Raw genomic sequence first — 14,969 nt, 5'->3', positions numbered from 1 at the left:
GCTGCCATTAGTTTTGGTAAATTAAAAACAAATAAATCCAATAACTAGTGTATTTATTGACAGCAGCAAAATGACCTATGACCCTGGGCAAGTCTGAGTTCTGCCTCCTGGGCTCCTCACAACCCACTTCAGGTGTGGAGACCCTTGGTCCAGACAGGACTGGAGCTGCCGTTGGTGTATCCAGGCCATGTGAGCTAGCAGCTAGGTTGTGTGTGAGCCGGGTGTCTTTAGGAGTATAAATTTGCCTTTTAGGTGATGGGGTTCAGTGACTTCCCCAAGGTCATTATTAAGTGTCTGAGGCTGCATTTGAACTCAGGTCCTCCTGACACCAGGGCCGGTGCTCTATCCACTGTGTCACGTAGCTGCCCCCTCTGATACTCTTTAATTCTACATTTCCATCAAAAATTGTTTTCTCGGCCTCTAATTGAGGTCAGTGAGCCTGATGTTGGCCTCCGGCCTCCCGGGCTGCGTCTCCCCAGTCATACACTGAAGGCCGCTCCGTCTGGGGTGGGGGTGGGGACAGCCCGGGCCCCTCCAGGGAGCCGGGTGAGCTTCGGCGTGGTGTCACGGCCGCCCGGAGAAGGCAGGGAGCCGCCGGGCATCTCTAAGAGACGGAACCAATTCTCATCCCTGTGACACGGGAGAGACCCCATGTTTTAGCCGTGTCACAGGCCTCTGGCACCGACATACAACACGGAGCCAGAAGAGGAGCTGAGGCCGGATCCTCCAGTAACTGCGCCTGGATGGGCAACATCCTGAAGCTCTGCGCTGGTCCCAGGGATGACCTCATCCTCCCTCAGGCCCCACAGGATGGCTTTGGTGCCCGGCTTCAGCCTGAGCAATGGTGGTCACCAGATGCCCGGTCTTCCCCGGGCCCTGGGAGCGGGGTGCTGGGCGGGGCCCCCCGTGTGTGAGCAAGGGGACGCCCGGGGAGAAGGAAATCGGCGCCAGTCTCCCGGCTAGAAAGCGGCAGGACCCGAACTCGGGCCCTCGGAGCCCAGGCTCAGCCTTGGCCTGCAGTTTGACACGAGGCCCTTAGGAACGCGCCGGACCGCTGTCGGAGCGCGTCCCCCCTTGGCAGGGAGGGAAACCGAGGCCCAGTTGGACTGGCTCCTCTGCTCCCCGAGGGGCAGACGCGGGGCGCTACAGCCGCCTCCGTTCCCCGCTCGGCCCGGCGGGCCCGGCCGGACCTAGGGGACTTCCAGGGCCCGGGCCGGAACGACAACAACGCGTCACGTGGCCGCGCCCCCCACGTGACCCCGACGCGCTCCGACGACGTGGCATGAAGGACCCCGCCATCCTCCAATCAGGCGGCCCGGCGCGAGGCCCCGCCCCGCCCCCGCCCCGCCCCGCGGCCTCCCCGCGAAGGCCGCGCCGCCCGGCCGCCCGGAGCCCCGGCGCTCCCGAAGGCGGCCCGGCCTCGCCGCCCGCGCCGCGGCCTCGGCCGGGGGCCCCTTCCCGGGCCCCGCCCGGAGACCTGCGGCCGCCCTCGGCCTCCGAGCCGGCCGCGGGGAGGCGTCGGGACGCCGGATGTGACGTCACCCCGCGGAGCCGGAAGCGGCTCCTGAGGGAGGGAGGGAAGATGGCGGAGGTGGTGAGTCCGGGCCCCGGCGCGGGGCGGGGCGAGGCGGGGCGGAGGCATCCGCGGGGCGGCGGCGACTCCCCCGGCCTCCCCCGCTGACCGCCGTGTCTCCCCCAGGGCGAGGTCATCGAGGGCTGCCGCCTGCCCGTGCTGCGGCGCAACCAGGACAACGAAGACGAGTGGCGTGAGTGGCGGGGGGCGGGGCCGGCGCCGGGGGCGGGGCCGGGGGCGGGGCTCCCGCCGGGGGGCGGAGCCGAGCCGCCCTACCTGCCGGGGAAGGGGCGCGGGAGGGCCGGGCCTGGCTGCCGGCGGTAAGGAGGCGCCGGGCCGCCGCAGGCTGGCCCCGAGGCCGCCCGGGGGGCGCCGTGGGGTGTGGCCCGGGGCCCCGAGACCCCACCCGCACCCCGGGCGCCGGCCGGAGCGGGCGAGGCGGGTGGGGGCGGGGCCCGAGACCCGGACCCCCCCAAGGGCAGTCCAAGGGCACTCCGAGGGCAGGGCCCGGCCCCGGGGAGGGGGGCGAGACGCCCTCCTCCTGAGCCGAGGCCTGGGCAGGGCCGGGGATGGGGCCCTCCATCCCCCCCGGAGGTGGGGCCCCCAGACGCCCCCAGAGAAGGGCCCGGTGTAAGGCTCCGACCCTCCCGCAGCCTTGGCCGAGATCCTGAGCGTGAAGGACATCAGCGGCCGGAAGCTGTTCTACGTCCACTACATCGACTGTGAGTGCCCACCCTGGGGCCCCGGGCGGCGGGCGGGCCCCGCGGGGCGTGGGGGACCCCAGCGGCCCAACCTCTCCCCTCCTCCGCAGTCAACAAGCGCCTGGATGAGTGGGTGACCCACGACAGACTGGACCTGAAGAAGATCCAGTTCCCTAAGAAAGAGGCCAAGACCCCCACCAAAAATGGGCTCCCCGGGTCCAGACCGGGCTCCCCTGAACGGGAGGTGGTGAGTAGAAGCGGCGTCCGGATCTGCGCCCGGAGTTTCCGCGAGGCCCCCGCCCCGTCTCGCTCGCCCCGCCGTGCTTAGCTCCCCGCTCTCGGGCTCCCGTGCCGCAGGCTGAGGAGGAGAAGGGGGCCGAGGCAGCCCTGCTAGAGGCCGCAGCCCGGAGAGGGTCTGTAGAGATTCGGGTCGGGGTCAGGGGGAGGAGGTGGTGTGACTGAATCTTAGGTTTTGAAATTCAGTCACCGAACCCCACGTAGTTGGGGTGGGAAGCCAGCCCGAGGGGAAGGGGTGGGGGGGTGAACCCACCTGGCTGATGGGGGCCCCCTCCTCCCCTCCCCCTCGCTCCCTTCCCCCTCCCCCAGAGGAAGACCCTGGACCTATCTCTACAGCCGGCTTCGGCCCAGGCCAGTGGGAAGACACTGCCGATCCCGGTGCAGATCACGCTCCGCTTCAACCTACCCAAGGAGCGAGAGGCCATCCCCGGCGGCGAGCCCGACCAGCCCCTCTCCTCCAGCTCCTGCCTGCAGCCCAACCACCGTGCCACGGTACCCTCGGATTCCACTCTTCACCTGGAGCTCCGGGGCCCAGCTCCCTCGAACCCGCTGTTCCCTGTGAGCTCGCTGCCATCTAAGACCCGGGTCCCCTGCCCCTTTGACCCACCTTTCTCGGTCTCTCTCTGCAGAAACGAAAGGTGGAGGTGGTTTCACCGGCAACTCCTGTGCCCAGCGAGACAGCGCCAGCCTCCGTCTTTCCTCAGGTTTGTGCTCGAGGTCCCCCTCGGTGACACGGAGTCTGGCCCCTCGAGCCCCTCACCTCACTCTGTTCTCCCCTTGCCGTGTCTCCACAGAATGGCTCAGCCCGGAGGGCACTGGCCGCCCAGCCGGGACGCAAGAGGAAGTCCAACTGTCTAGGCACCGACGAGGTGGGTCTGGGCGGGAAGGAGAGGAGGGAGCCGACCTCTGGGGGAGATGGCACGCTCATCCCCCTGTCCTCCGGCCCCTCCCAGGACTCCCAGGACAGCTCGGACGGAATCCCCTCAGCTCCTCGCATGACCGGCAGCTTGGTGTCCGACCGGAGCCACGACGACATCGTCACCCGCATGAAGAACATCGAGTGCATCGAGCTCGGCCGCCACCGTCTCAAGCCCTGGTACTTCTCCCCGTACCCCCAGGAACTGACCGCTCTGCCCGTGCTCTACCTCTGCGAATTCTGTTTGAAGTATGGGAAGAGTCTCAAGTGTCTACAGCGGCACCTGGTATGTCGCTGGGGCCCCTCACCCCCTGCCTCCCAGTGTGGATTAACCTACTTCTGTGTGAAGTTCTGGGCAAAGAAAGGCAAACCCACAGTCCTTATTCCCAGGAAATCGGGGGAGAGCCTTAGAAGGGACAGGGAAGGTGGGCAGGAACGCCCTCCTGCAGCAGGGGTCTTGGAGCTGAGTCCTTGGAAACGAGCGTGCTAGGCGTGGGGCACAGCCAGACCCAGGAGGCCTGGGAGATGAGGTGGGGGCAAGGCTGGCTTGCTCTCTCGCCTGCCTTCCCTAGCTCTTAGGCTTTTCTTTCCGGCTTTGTTCCTCAGACCAAATGTGACCTGCGACATCCCCCAGGCAATGAGATTTACCGAAAGGGCACCATCTCGTTCTTTGAAATCGATGGACGTAAGAACAAGGTGAGTGGAGAGAGAGAGAGAGACAGAGAGAGAGGAAAATAGAGGCAGAGATAGAGAGGAGGAGGAGGAGGAAAGACAGGAAAAGAGAGAAAGGAGGGGGAGGAGAGAGAGAAGAGGAGAGAGAAAGAAAGACAGGAGAAGAGAGGGAGAGAAGGGGGAAGGAGAGACAGGAATAGAGACAAGAGAAAAGGGGAGGAGAGAGAGAAACAGAGAGAGGAAGAGAAACAGAAAGGGGGAGGAGAGAGAAAAAGAGGAGAAGAGACAGAGAGAGAGAGAGAAAGAGAGCGACTTTTTCTTTTAAATGCTTTGAACACATTTTGGATACTTTGACAAGTCAGATTCCCAGAGGCAGTCTGAGGGAAGGGTTCACCCCCCTCTACTTGGGAGGGTCCGCCCCCCCCCCCCCCCCACTTAGCAGCCCAGAGTTTTAAAGCTTTGAAAAGGACCCAGCAGGTCCACCCAGGGCCCTGCCAGGAGGTTGGCACGGACTCTCTCCCTCTCTATGGTGACATCTGGCTCTGGCCGAGCACCATCACGGGCCTTTTCTAGCCCTGCCCTTCATGGCCCACCCTGGACCCGCTACACTGATGGTGGTCTTCTCCTTCTCCTCTTAGAGTTATTCCCAGAACCTCTGCCTTTTGGCCAAGTGTTTCCTGGACCACAAGACCCTCTACTATGACACTGACCCCTTTCTCTTCTACGTCATGACTGAGTACGACAGCAAAGGCTTCCACATCGTCGGCTATTTCTCCAAGGTCAGTGCCTGGGTGTCCCAAGGCACAGCCTCCTCTGGCTTCCATCAGCCTTTCTCTCCTCTTCCAGCGCTCCTTTCTTCCTCCTTAGGAAAAAGAGTCCACGGAGGATTACAATGTGGCCTGCATTCTGACCCTGCCTCCGTACCAGCGGCGTGGCTACGGCAAGCTGCTCATCGAGTTCAGTGAGTGTGGGGAGGGCAGGGATTAGGGAGAGAAGGGAAGTGGGCTCCTGGGGTAGCTGAAGCGGAGAGGGGAGGACAGACACACAGAAGAGTGCCGGGAGAGCTGCAGCTGGGGTCTCCTGGAGGTCCGGCCCAGCAGGCAGAGCCAGGGGCACCTGAATGTGCTCCTGTCTTCTCTGCTGAGGAGACCCCCCCCCAAACTGAAATGGCTGGTGGTTTGGTAATGCCCGGAGGAAGTTAAGCCCAGGGGTCCAGAGGAGCGACACGTGTGAGTGTGATGGGTTAGGAGAGGGGCAGAGACAGGCGTGGGTCTCCAGGATATAGCCAGTGAACATGTGGACGCGAAATGGGAATTTCAGGAGTTGTGGCCCAGCTTGACCAGTGGCATCTCCCCATTTTGGGGTGTTTACATAGATTGTAGCAAAACATCTGCTATGGCATCTTCTGCTCTTCTTTCCGCTGATAAGGGAGTCAGGGACTTGGTTGAGGGATGGGGGTCCAGTGGGGAGTGCCTCAGGCTCTGCCCCTGGGCCTGTGGTGTTCAGTGGTTTTTCTCCATGTCTTGAATAGAAGCATAGGAACTGAGGGACCGTGCCCTGGAGGGCAGAGTCAGGGTCCAAAAAAGAGACTGGTGGGCTTCGCAGATGAAATTCAGTAGGGATACAGGTTGAGTCTCCCAGCTAGCTTAGAACCATGGGTCTCCTGAGTATAAGGGGTCTTTGTGGAGAGGCCAGCCAGGCTTGTCTGAGAAAGGTCTGGAGGGGTTGGCACATGGGCCTCCAGTACTAGGGTGATGACAGCCTCTCTGTCCTGGGCCCCCGCCAAACCTCCCCTGGAGGATGGCAAAGGACATGGACAAGGTGAAGAGCATCCAGAGTGGGGCAGTCTGGAGAAGTGGAGATTTCGTGGAAGGGCAGAATCTTCTAGGACTGAAAAACCTGCCTGCTGTGGGGAGGGGCTGATTGACTGCATGGCCCCGGGGAGCAGTACGCTGCCTCCAGAGGCAGGACCTCCATGCCCCCCACTTCGCTTCTCTTCTCCCTGGTCGGGCACTGCCTCCAGTTCTTTGCTGAAGGCCTACGAGGTGCTGGCTGCTGGAGGTGCAGGAAGGACCCCAGGGGTCTGGGCATTCCTGAAGCCTGGAACTGGATGGTGGGAATGCTGAGAGGCTGGAAGGGCTCCTGCCCTTGGGCACTCCAGACTGGTGGAGATGACACCTCTGCCTGTAAGCTAAGAAGGATAAATAGGAAATGAGAGGGACTGAAGAAAGCTTCCTGGAGAAGTTGGGAGGTAGGAAGTGGAGGAGGTTTTGGGCCAGGGGGCTGGCCAGACAGAGGACCCAGAGCTGAGAGGGTCTTGTTCACGAACCAGCCAGAGGTTGGGGTCACAGGGAACCTAGTGACAGGAAGGCATTGGAAGATGGGGTAGGTGAGAGGCAACTGGGAGCCATTGGGGTGAGGGGATGAGGGTCTGAGATGGCTGGAAGGCAGTGGGAGAGTCCTCAGCAGAGCAATCCCGTGCGTGAAGTCATTGGTGAAGTAGTAGAGGGAGGAGAACAGGGGCCTGAGACAGAGCTCGAGGGACCCCAGGGACTCCCCTGGTCAGAGGCTGGGACTTAGAGGTGGATCTGGCGAGAGCACAGGAGACTGGGGTGTGTGAGTGTCTGTGTGTCTGTCCCAATCAGCCCAGGGGGATGGCGATTGTACGAGGCTGCAGAGGTCAAAAGGAACAGTGACTGAGAAAAGGCCACGGGGTTTGGCAGCTCCTTTGCCCCCGGATGGGTGCTGCCATCTCTGCTGGGCTGTGATGAGGGCCCTGATCTGTCCCAGACTTAAGGGTCTTTCTTGGTGCCTTCTCTTTCCCAGGATTCCCTTCTTTTTAAGTCATAGTTGGTCAGGAGATCTTGGGGGGCACCATCGCTGCCTCCTCACAGGCCTGCATTTCTGAAAGTACTTGATTTTTTTTCTCTTCCAACTGCTTTGGGCTTCTTCCTGCCTGTCCTCCTAAGGTTGGCCTGAAGTGCACGGCCCCTTGTGGGGCAGGGGCCTGGAGGCACTGCCCACATCTCAGATGTCCTGCTCCCCTCCTGTACCCCATTAGAGCTGGTACTTGCCCTGCAGCTGAAGGGAGCCCCCACCCTCTCCTCCAGCAGTCAGTCCCTTGGCAGGCCCCTCACCCCAGCCAGGGTGCACTGCCTCCCCAGCATAGCTGGACACGGCCCCTCAGGGACTGGCCTTGGGGCTCTGAGAGCCCTGAAGGGTTGGAGGGCTTCTCATGGGGGAACGGGGACGCCAGAAAGTAGAGCCAGGAGCTGCTCGAGCAAGGGGCTAGGAAGTCTGAGGGAAAGCCACGAGTGGTCCCAGTGTAGAAACAGCTGTGGTCAAGACCCAGGCCCTCTCAGTGGAGAGGACGGTCAGTCCAGTCTGATGGCATGGAGGGAGGGTTGGTGCCAAGATTGTGCTGAGCTGGCCTGGGCCTGATGGGGGGGGCCCACAGAAGCTGCTTGGCACCTCCCCGCCCAAGCCTCTGACTTCCTTGCTGGTATGTGCCCCCTCCCCCAGGGTCCCTCATCTCCTGGGAGCCTTCAGGAGGCAGTTGAGCAGGGCAGCGTTCTCCCCTGACCGCTGTCTCTCCCATCCTTGCAGGCTACGAGTTGTCTAAGGTGGAAGGGAAGACGGGGACCCCTGAGAAACCCCTCTCGGACCTGGGCCTCCTGTCCTATCGCAGCTACTGGTCGCAGACCATCCTGGAGATTCTCATGGGGCTGAAGTCGGAGAGCGGCGAGCGGCCCCAGATCACCATCAAGTGAGCCTCCTCCCTCTGTGGGTGAGGGCTGTGCCTGGGTGGGGGTGGTGCCAGGATGCTTAGTGACCCCTGAACCCCTGCCCCACAGTGAGATCAGCGAGATCACCAGCATCAAGAAGGAGGACGTCATCTCCACCTTGCAGTACCTCAACCTCATCAACTATTACAAGGTAGGAGGGGGGGCTGGGGGCGAGGAGGCCCAGAGGGCCCCGACCTTGTTTTTCCTGCCCTCCCCAGAGCTGGGGTTCCCCTCCCGGGGGGCCGCCAAGGCCCGCTTTTGTGCCCGAGGACCAGAACCTGCCGGAAGGGACCAGACCGGGCCTCTACGGTGGTTGTGTGTTTTTGGTTTGGTTTTTTTGGTTGCAGTTTTTCAGTTTTTATTTTTGTAAAGCCCCCCCCCCCCCCCAGGAGAGGAAGTGATCTGCTAGAGGTGACACAGGTACAGTCCTGTCATAGTCACACTGTGAAAGAAGAATCAGAATATGAGGAAAAGCAAAAAACAAATTGAAAAATGTGCAAAGAGTCCGCTTGGATCTGTGTTCAGATTCCGCTCTTTTTTTCCCTCCGGACGGCCCTGCTTTTTATTCCTTTTTGAAAGCATCCTACAGGCCTATCCCCCTGCCCTGAAAAAGGGGGGGAGGGGGAGCCACCACCTCTTGTAACTGCTGGGTCTCCCCAGGCAGACCCTCCCCCCCCCAGCGGGGCCGGAGCCACCATAGCCTCCCCTCTGGTGCCTCTTCTCCTGGGCTGGCTCCTCTGCCTTCCCTGGCATCTCTCATTTTCCACAGCCCCCCCCCCCCCAGTGGTCCTGTACCCTGATTTATTCAGCCCTTGCCCTCCATGGATAGGCCCCCAGGCTCCAGATGGAACAGCTAGGCAGAAGGGTGGCTCTTTCAGGGACTTGCATCCAGAGCCGTGGGGGCTGTCTCATCCAAGCTCTTCCAGCATTTGACCTTTTCTCTGCTGCCACCCTTACCCACCTTTGGTCCTCAGAGACCTGACCTACCCCCTTCCCCCCCAAGGGCCAGTACATCCTGACGCTGTCAGAGGACATTGTGGACGGCCACGAGCGGGCCATGCTGAAGCGGCTTTTGCGCATTGATTCCAAATGTCTACACTTCACCCCCAAGGACTGGAGCAAACGGGGCAAGTGGTGACCTCCTCCTCCCCCTCCCCAGACCCCATGGCCAATAGGCCTCTTAGGGGCTGGACTGGACCTAACAGGACCTTGGCCAGGAGGGGCCTTCTCCTGCTTCTGGCTGACAGTGCAAGAGGCGGCGGCAGGGCGGGCCGGGGCGGAGACCCAGGGCCCACTGTGTACAGAAAGCTGGGCAGCTCTGTATAGTGTTGGGGGGAGGTGGGCCGGGCCGGGGGTGTACAGTTGTTTCGTAAAGTGTGAAGGCTGCAGGTGAGGCTGGGCCTGCCGGGTCACCTGCAATAAACCATTTGTACAGACCCCAGGCCCCTTATTGTTGGCGCACGAGAGGGGTGCTCAGAGAAGCTTCGCAGCCACATAATCGACAGGCTTTTATTGGGGGATGAGGGGGCAGAGTGTGGTTCGAGAGCCTCTGCCTCAGTCGTCGTCCTCAGCCACCGGCCCATGGATCTGCAGGGGATGGACGGACAAGAGCTCCAGGGCCCGGCCTGTCCGGTGAAGGGGACCCCTGGGCTTGACCACCCCACCCCGCGGAAGGGGGAGAAGCCCTCCCTCTCGCTGATGGGGAGGGCCCGGGAGGAGGGGCTGGGGGTCACTCACGGCAGCGGCCAGACTGGGCCAGCTCAGGGCCCCTCGAATCCTGGCTTCTGGGCCCGGGGACGTCTCCAGGCCCCAAAGACTAAAGGAGTCGAAGGTGCCAACGACCATGACAGTCCGATCCTGAGGAGGGTCCGAGAAGGAGGGGTGACTGGGAATGCCCGGGGAACTGGCACCTGCCCCCCCCCCCCCCCCCCCCCCCCCCCGTCTGCTCACCTCTGACCCCTGGGCCTTGTCCTCTTCCCGAAGCACCAGCCCCGCGTAGCCCGAGGGCAGGGGCACCTCCTCCCCGTGCAGGCTGCGCCCCCTGAAGGACACCACGGGCCCTGGGCAGGAAGGGGCCCCGGGTCAGGGCCTCCCCCTCCCCCTCCCCCCTCCCCCCCCCCAGACCAGATTGGAGGCAGCTGGGGAAGAACGAGTTCAAAGTCAAAGGCGCTGGGTTCAAATCCCAGCTGTCATGGCTGTGCAGGCGTGGCCTTGGGCCTGGGCTCAGGGTCCCCAAGGGCACAATGGGCCTGCGGATGAGGCTGGGTGGCCCGAGGTCCTCGGGGCCCCACCAGCACCCTGGACCAGTGAGCTCTGCATACAGCAGGTGCTTAATTACCGCGTTAGAAGGAACCAGTGAGACCACCAAGTATTCCTCATTCCACGCCCTCGGCCCCCCACCCAGGACTCCCTTTCTGGGCGCACCGGGAAAGCCACCGACCCAAATACCTCTCCCCATCGACCCCCCTCCCCATTAGCGCGCGGGTCGATGGGAATGGTAGTCCGTTCCCGCCCGGCCCCCAACGCGCATGCGCCCGGCACCTGCGGGCCCAGGCCGGATGGCCGGGCTGAAGAAGCGCTCGACGGCGGCGGGCCCGTTGTGCCGGATCTCGCACGGCAGCAGGTGCAGCGGCGTCGGCGCGGCGGCGCGCACGGAGCCGGGCTGCAGCCGAATGAGGCCCGAGGCCGCGGGCGCGGCGGCGTCCGGCATGGCTCCCACGAGTCGGTGCGCGTGCGCCGCTCCGGGAGGCGCGCTGGGAACTGGCGACCCCCGCCCCGCCGCGCCTCTGCGCTTGCGCCCCGCCGGGGGGGGGGGGCTGTAGTCCGGCGTGGCCTGCGCGCTGACGTCATCGGCACCACGTGCTGCCATTCCCGAGGAAGCCGGAACTGTGCCTTGGGCTTCTGGGTAAATTCGGGAGCCCCGCTACCGTGGGGCAGGATCCTCGCCCTCCCACCCCCCGAGTGGGCGAGAGAAACGAAACTGCCTGCGCCCTATCACGTGGGCAGCCTGGTCACGTGCCCATCAGAGCCCCTGGATCGCGTGCCCTGGGGGGGTGCCCTGAGACCATTCCAGGGATGGAGTGGGTTGTGCTTCCTGCGGGAAGTCTGGGATTGGGGTGCCGGGAACGTAGGGCCCCTGGCCCAGGAGGCGCCACCTGCCCATCTCCCTGGAAGCTCTTCTTGAGCGAGGAGGGCCTATAGGGGCAGCCCCAACATTGCTCTCTGAGCAGCCCCTGAACCCCACTTTAGCAAGGGGGATACATTTGGATCTGTGACTCCTGAGGACTGGGGGACAATGGGCAAGGCACTTGGCTGGGGGGGGGGTTCCTCTCCTGCCTGAGGGTCCCCTTTAAGCTCCAAATAAATGTATTTTCTCCGATCTGGGCCCTGATTATTCAGAAGACAGTCACTCTGGGCCACCCTCACCCCCAAGGCCACCTTACAGCAGAGGAAACACAGATAAGGCGACTTTTCACCAATAAATAGCCTTTATGAACAGGGGGACGAGCAGCCCGGGACCCCAATCTCCCCCCTGCCCCGTCCCCAAAATGACTTCTATTGGTTCTCCCCGGACCGGTGTCCCTTCCTCGCTCAGGTGGCAGCTCCCAAGCCTCGGAGATACTCCCCAGCCAGAGGCAATATGGCCCAGTCATCAGTCCTCAGGGCCACCCTCACCCCATCTTCCCCAGAAGCCTCCAGCTGCAGCAGCAGCTGAGAGCTGGGGGGCAGGCGGATGGCCACCTGATACCTGGTAGGGGGGGTGGCAGACACCACAAAGGGCTTCCAGTGCTCGGTCACCAGAGTCTGGAGGGCCTGGCCCCGCCAAGGGCCCCACATGCAGCTCTCCACTCCCCCAGGCAGGCAGGCGGCCCAGAGGTCCTGGAAGGCACTGGGGTGGCCCTTCTCTGGAGAAGAGGGCAGCAAAGGCAGAAAGAGGTCAGCAAAGGCAATGGGCAGGCCGGGCAGCTGGGCGTAGCAGGTGAGTCCACTGGGGTTGGCATAGACGACGCTGATGTCCAGGAGGGCCGGGAAGGGGCGCCGGGGCTCCAGGGGAAGGAGCAGCAGCTTGGGGGAAGCTCCGGGACGAAGGCAGGGCACCCGCACGGCCTCCAGCGGCTCGTAGGGCGAGCCCAGGATGCGGAAGCGAAGCTCCAGGGAGTAGAGCATCTCCGAGGCTTCCACGGTGAGGCCCAGGGTCAAGGGGGGCTCCTTGGCCAGCCGGGGAGCCCGCCTCAGTCTCAGAGGGGCTTGGGTCTCCCGCACAGTCAGAGCCGAGGCAAAGCCCTCGTTCTCCTCCACCAGGGAAGAGCCGAGCACGGGCACAGAGCGAGTGGGGCCCAGGGCGGAGCGCAGCTTGGGCCCCGCCAGGTGGGTAAAGAGGCTGTAATAGAGGCGGGCACGATCGCGGCCGTCGGGGTCATCCAGGCCCCGGGCCAGCTCCTGCAGCAGATCGGCCAGGGCCCCGGGGACGGCCCCGCCGGGTCCCGGAGTCCCTCGGAGGAGGGCCCGGCAGGCCCCGAGGAGGGCCTGCTCCCAGGCCCAGTCCCCGGGCCGTCGCGGGGCCGCCCGCAGGAAGCCGAGCGTGGGGCCCGGAGGCTGGGCCCCGGCCACCTCGGTGAGGATCCGCAGGTGCCACCGCAGGGCCCCGGCCCCACCCGCCCCTTCCACCGCCACCCGCTGCAGGGCTCTCCCCAGGGGCTCGGCCAGCGCCGGCCCGGCCCGCACCAGGAGGTCGACGAAACGAGGGGCCAGGTCGGGCCGGGCCCGGTAGAGCTCCGCGAGACCCTCGGCGAACGGGGCCAGGGCCCCCGGGCGGCCGGCCAAGCAGCGGGCGGCCAGGAAAGAGGCCCGGAAGCAGAGAGCGGCGGAATCCGGGGGGGCCCCCGGCCGGGCCGCCCCCTGCCTCAGTCCGGCCAGCAGCCCCTGCAGGTGAGCCAGGGCCCAGTCCCCGCCGAGCTCTTCACCGCACAGGAGGCACAGCAGGCGCAGCCGGGCCAGGAGATCCGGGGGGTCCTGCAGCAGACCGGGCAGGAGACCCGCGGCCAGGCTGGGCGTGAGCAGAACGGGGACGCCCTCCTCTCCGGCGGGCCCCAAGGGCCAGTTCTCAGGGAAGTGCAGGAGGCAGTGGAGGTAGAAGAGGCGGGCGGGGGCCTGCAGGGCCGGGTGCTGGGCCGCCCCCACCAACCTCCGAAGCAGCAGAGCCTCGTCCTGGGCCGTGAAGAGGGCCTCCCCGAAGGCGTCCTTCAGGGCCAGCACCGCGTGCAGCAGGGAGACCCGGGCCGTGCCCAGCAGCCTCACCAGCTGGGGCTTCAGGAGGGCCGGGGGCTGCCCCCGCACGGCCCTCAGCACCTGGCTCAGCTCCCGCAGCAGCCGGGCCTGGGCCGGCGGGGTCAGCAGGTAGGAGGCGTCCAGCAGCTGGGACACGGCGGCACGCAGCTCCCGGGCCTCGGCCGGGCCCAGGTCCAGGGGGCCCCGGGGCGCCGTCTGGTCCCCGCCGTCCTCCCCGGCCAGGCTCCAGTCCCAGGCCTGGCCCTCGGCGGGCAGGGGCCCGGGGGCCAGGAGGCCTCGCGGCCGGGCCCCGGGGCCCGCCCTGGCCAGGGCCCGGAGGGCATTGCGCAGGGTCAGCGAGAAGAGCAGTCGGTGGGCCTGGGTGCCGGGGGTGTCCTGCAGGCCGCGCAGCAGCCCCAGGCGGCCCGCCAGCAGCCCGGGCAGGCAGCTCTCCAGCTCCCGCAGGCACTCGCAGGCCGTGGCCTGCAGGGGCCGCCGCTCGGGCCCGGGGGCCGGCTCCGCCGCCAAAGCCCAGAGGACGGGCAGCAGGCGGCCGGTGGCGGCCGAGTCCGGGCCCAGGGCCCCGCAGGCGGCCAGGACGCTGGTGACGGCCAGCAGCAGGGGCCGCCGCAGGGCCGAGGGCCGCGGGGCCAGGAGGGCCAGCGTGTCCAGGAGGCCGGCGGCCGCCGCCTCGGCCGCCGCGGGGTCCGGCCACAGCAGCGTGGGGAACTCCAGGACCACGGCCAGCAGCGAGCCCTGCGGAGGGGGGGAGTCAGGCGGCGCCCCTGGACTGGGGTGGGGGGGGTCAGGGGGCTCTAGGAACGGGGGGGGGCAGAGAGGGGGTGGGGGTCGGGGATCTATGGGGGCGGGGGTCTGGGGGGGCAGAGAGGGGGTGGGGGTCGGGGGAGGGGCGGGGGGCGGGTCCCACCTTGGCCGGCTCGCCCCGCCTCTCGCTGCGCAGCTCGCTCAGCAGCTGGGCCCCCAGCGCCTCGGCCCCGGCCTGGGCCCCGAAGGCGGCGGGCCCGGCCCTCAGCGCGGCCAGCAGGCGGCCCCAGGCGTCGCCGGGCCGCGGGGCCATGGCTGGGGAGGGCGCTGGGGGGCTCCTGGCTCCGGCGCCGCTTCTCCCCGGAGGCTCCGCGCTGCTTCCGGGCCCGCCCCGCCCTCTGGGCCCCGCCCCGCCCTCTGGGCCCCGCCCCGCCCGGGCCCCGCCCCGCCCCGGGCCCCGCCCCGCCCCGGGCCCCGCCCCTCCGCTGGGCCCCGCCCCTCCTCGGGGGCCCCCAGCGCCCGCGTCTCCTGGGGGGCCCTCGGACCCGCCCGTCCGCCCCCGCCGGCACCGAAACCCGGGCGCCGCCCCCGCCCCCTAACGGGCCGGCCCGAGGGCGGGGCGGGCAGTAACGGGGCGGCCCCGGGGGGGGGGCAGGCGCCGGCTCGTCGGCTTCGCTGAGTAACTGTCGCTCCGCCGCGGGGGGGGGGGCCGCTCCCCGAAACCGCCCGGCGTGGGGGCGGGGCGGGCGCCCTAAGCCCCTCACTCGGGCTCCGCCTCGGGGGAGGCCCCTCGGCGCCCCCCAGCCCAAGCCCGCTAACGCAGGCTAACGCAGCCGGGGAGGGGGGGGGGCCCCCACGTCCGACCCCCCGCCAGGAAACGGGCCCCAGGGGCCCGGGGTCCGGGCGGGGTCGAGCGTGCTCCGAGGGCCCCGCCCTGAGTCGGCAGAACCAGTCGGGGCTGGCTGCCTCGTGGCCCCCGCCCCTGGGCCCGG

At 66.3% G+C, this 14,969-nt stretch overlaps 3 protein-coding genes across 6 annotated transcripts; 1 reads left to right on the top strand and 2 right to left on the bottom strand.

Moving 5' to 3' along the window:
* The first annotated feature begins 1,431 nt into the window (after positions 1-1,431).
* On the top strand, positions 1,432-9,395 carry KAT5 (lysine acetyltransferase 5). 4 transcript variants are annotated; one of them, XM_074231053.1, is made up of 14 exons: positions 1,432-1,594; positions 1,700-1,766; positions 2,227-2,295; positions 2,385-2,521; positions 2,881-3,063; positions 3,201-3,275; positions 3,366-3,440; positions 3,525-3,773; positions 4,094-4,183; positions 4,798-4,938; positions 5,027-5,120; positions 7,766-7,925; positions 8,014-8,095; positions 8,948-9,395. In XM_074231053.1, exons 1-14 carry the CDS (start codon positions 1,583-1,585, stop codon positions 9,080-9,082), a joined length of 1,569 nt encoding a protein of 522 aa, XP_074087154.1. In that variant the 5' UTR covers positions 1,432-1,582; the 3' UTR covers positions 9,083-9,395. The 4 variants fall into 4 exon arrangements, with proteins under 4 accessions (XP_074087154.1, XP_074087152.1, XP_074087153.1 ...); XM_074231051.1 differs by having other exon boundaries at positions 1,503-1,594; positions 2,908-3,063; positions 8,948-9,394; XM_074231052.1 differs by lacking the exon at positions 2,881-3,063 and having other exon boundaries at positions 1,503-1,594; positions 8,948-9,393.
* Positions 9,396-9,439: 44 nt separating this feature from the next.
* RNASEH2C (ribonuclease H2 subunit C) lies at positions 9,440-10,908 on the bottom strand. The gene is made up of 4 exons (XM_074231055.1): positions 10,486-10,908; positions 9,895-10,004; positions 9,682-9,801; positions 9,440-9,531 (listed from the first exon to the last, which is right to left on the bottom strand). The coding sequence occupies exons 1-4, from the start codon at positions 10,811-10,813 to the stop codon at positions 9,499-9,501; spliced, it is 591 nt and encodes a 196-aa protein (XP_074087156.1). The 5' UTR covers positions 10,814-10,908; the 3' UTR covers positions 9,440-9,498.
* An 88-nt stretch (positions 10,909-10,996) lies between these two features.
* AP5B1 (adaptor related protein complex 5 subunit beta 1) lies at positions 10,997-14,343 on the bottom strand. The gene is made up of 2 exons (XM_074231050.1): positions 14,141-14,343; positions 10,997-13,968 (listed from the first exon to the last, which is right to left on the bottom strand). The coding sequence occupies exons 1-2, from the start codon at positions 14,288-14,290 to the stop codon at positions 11,536-11,538; spliced, it is 2,583 nt and encodes an 860-aa protein (XP_074087151.1). The 5' UTR covers positions 14,291-14,343; the 3' UTR covers positions 10,997-11,535.
* Positions 14,344-14,969: the final 626 nt, after the last annotated feature.

This window comes from Macrotis lagotis, chromosome 3 (genome assembly GCF_037893015.1).
Source record: "Macrotis lagotis isolate mMagLag1 chromosome 3, bilby.v1.9.chrom.fasta, whole genome shotgun sequence".
Lineage (NCBI taxonomy): Eukaryota > Metazoa > Chordata > Mammalia > Peramelemorphia > Peramelidae > Macrotis > Macrotis lagotis.
This window is presented reverse-complemented; position numbering and strand designations above follow the sequence as displayed.

What these genes read in the sequence shown, in the direction of transcription:
- KAT5 (XM_074231053.1), top strand. An exon ending in AGCCCAACCACCGTGCCACG is followed by an intron (nt 3,064 to 3,200) that starts GTACCCTCGGAT and finishes CTCTCTCTGCAG; the next exon opens with AAACGAAAGGTGGAGGTGGT. An exon ending in CGGCCCCAGATCACCATCAA is followed by an intron (nt 7,926 to 8,013) that starts GTGAGCCTCCTC and finishes CCTGCCCCACAG; the next exon opens with TGAGATCAGCGAGATCACCA.
- RNASEH2C (XM_074231055.1), bottom strand. Translation starts at nt 10,813, where the DNA reads ATGGCAGCACGTGGTGCCGATGACGTCAGCGCGCAGGCCACGCCGGAC. An exon ending in CATCCGGCCTGGGCCCGCAG is followed by an intron (nt 10,005 to 10,485) that starts GTGCCGGGCGCA and finishes CTTCCTGCCCAG; the next exon opens with GGCCCGTGGTGTCCTTCAGG. An exon ending in ACAAGGCCCAGGGGTCAGAG is followed by an intron (nt 9,802 to 9,894) that starts GTGAGCAGACGG and finishes GACCCTCCTCAG; the next exon opens with GATCGGACTGTCATGGTCGT.
- AP5B1 (XM_074231050.1), bottom strand. Translation starts at nt 14,290, where the DNA reads ATGGCCCCGCGGCCCGGCGACGCCTGGGGCCGCCTGCTGGCCGCGCTG. An exon ending in GGCGGGGCGAGCCGGCCAAG is followed by an intron (nt 13,969 to 14,140) that starts GTGGGACCCGCC and finishes CCCCCTCCGCAG; the next exon opens with GGCTCGCTGCTGGCCGTGGT.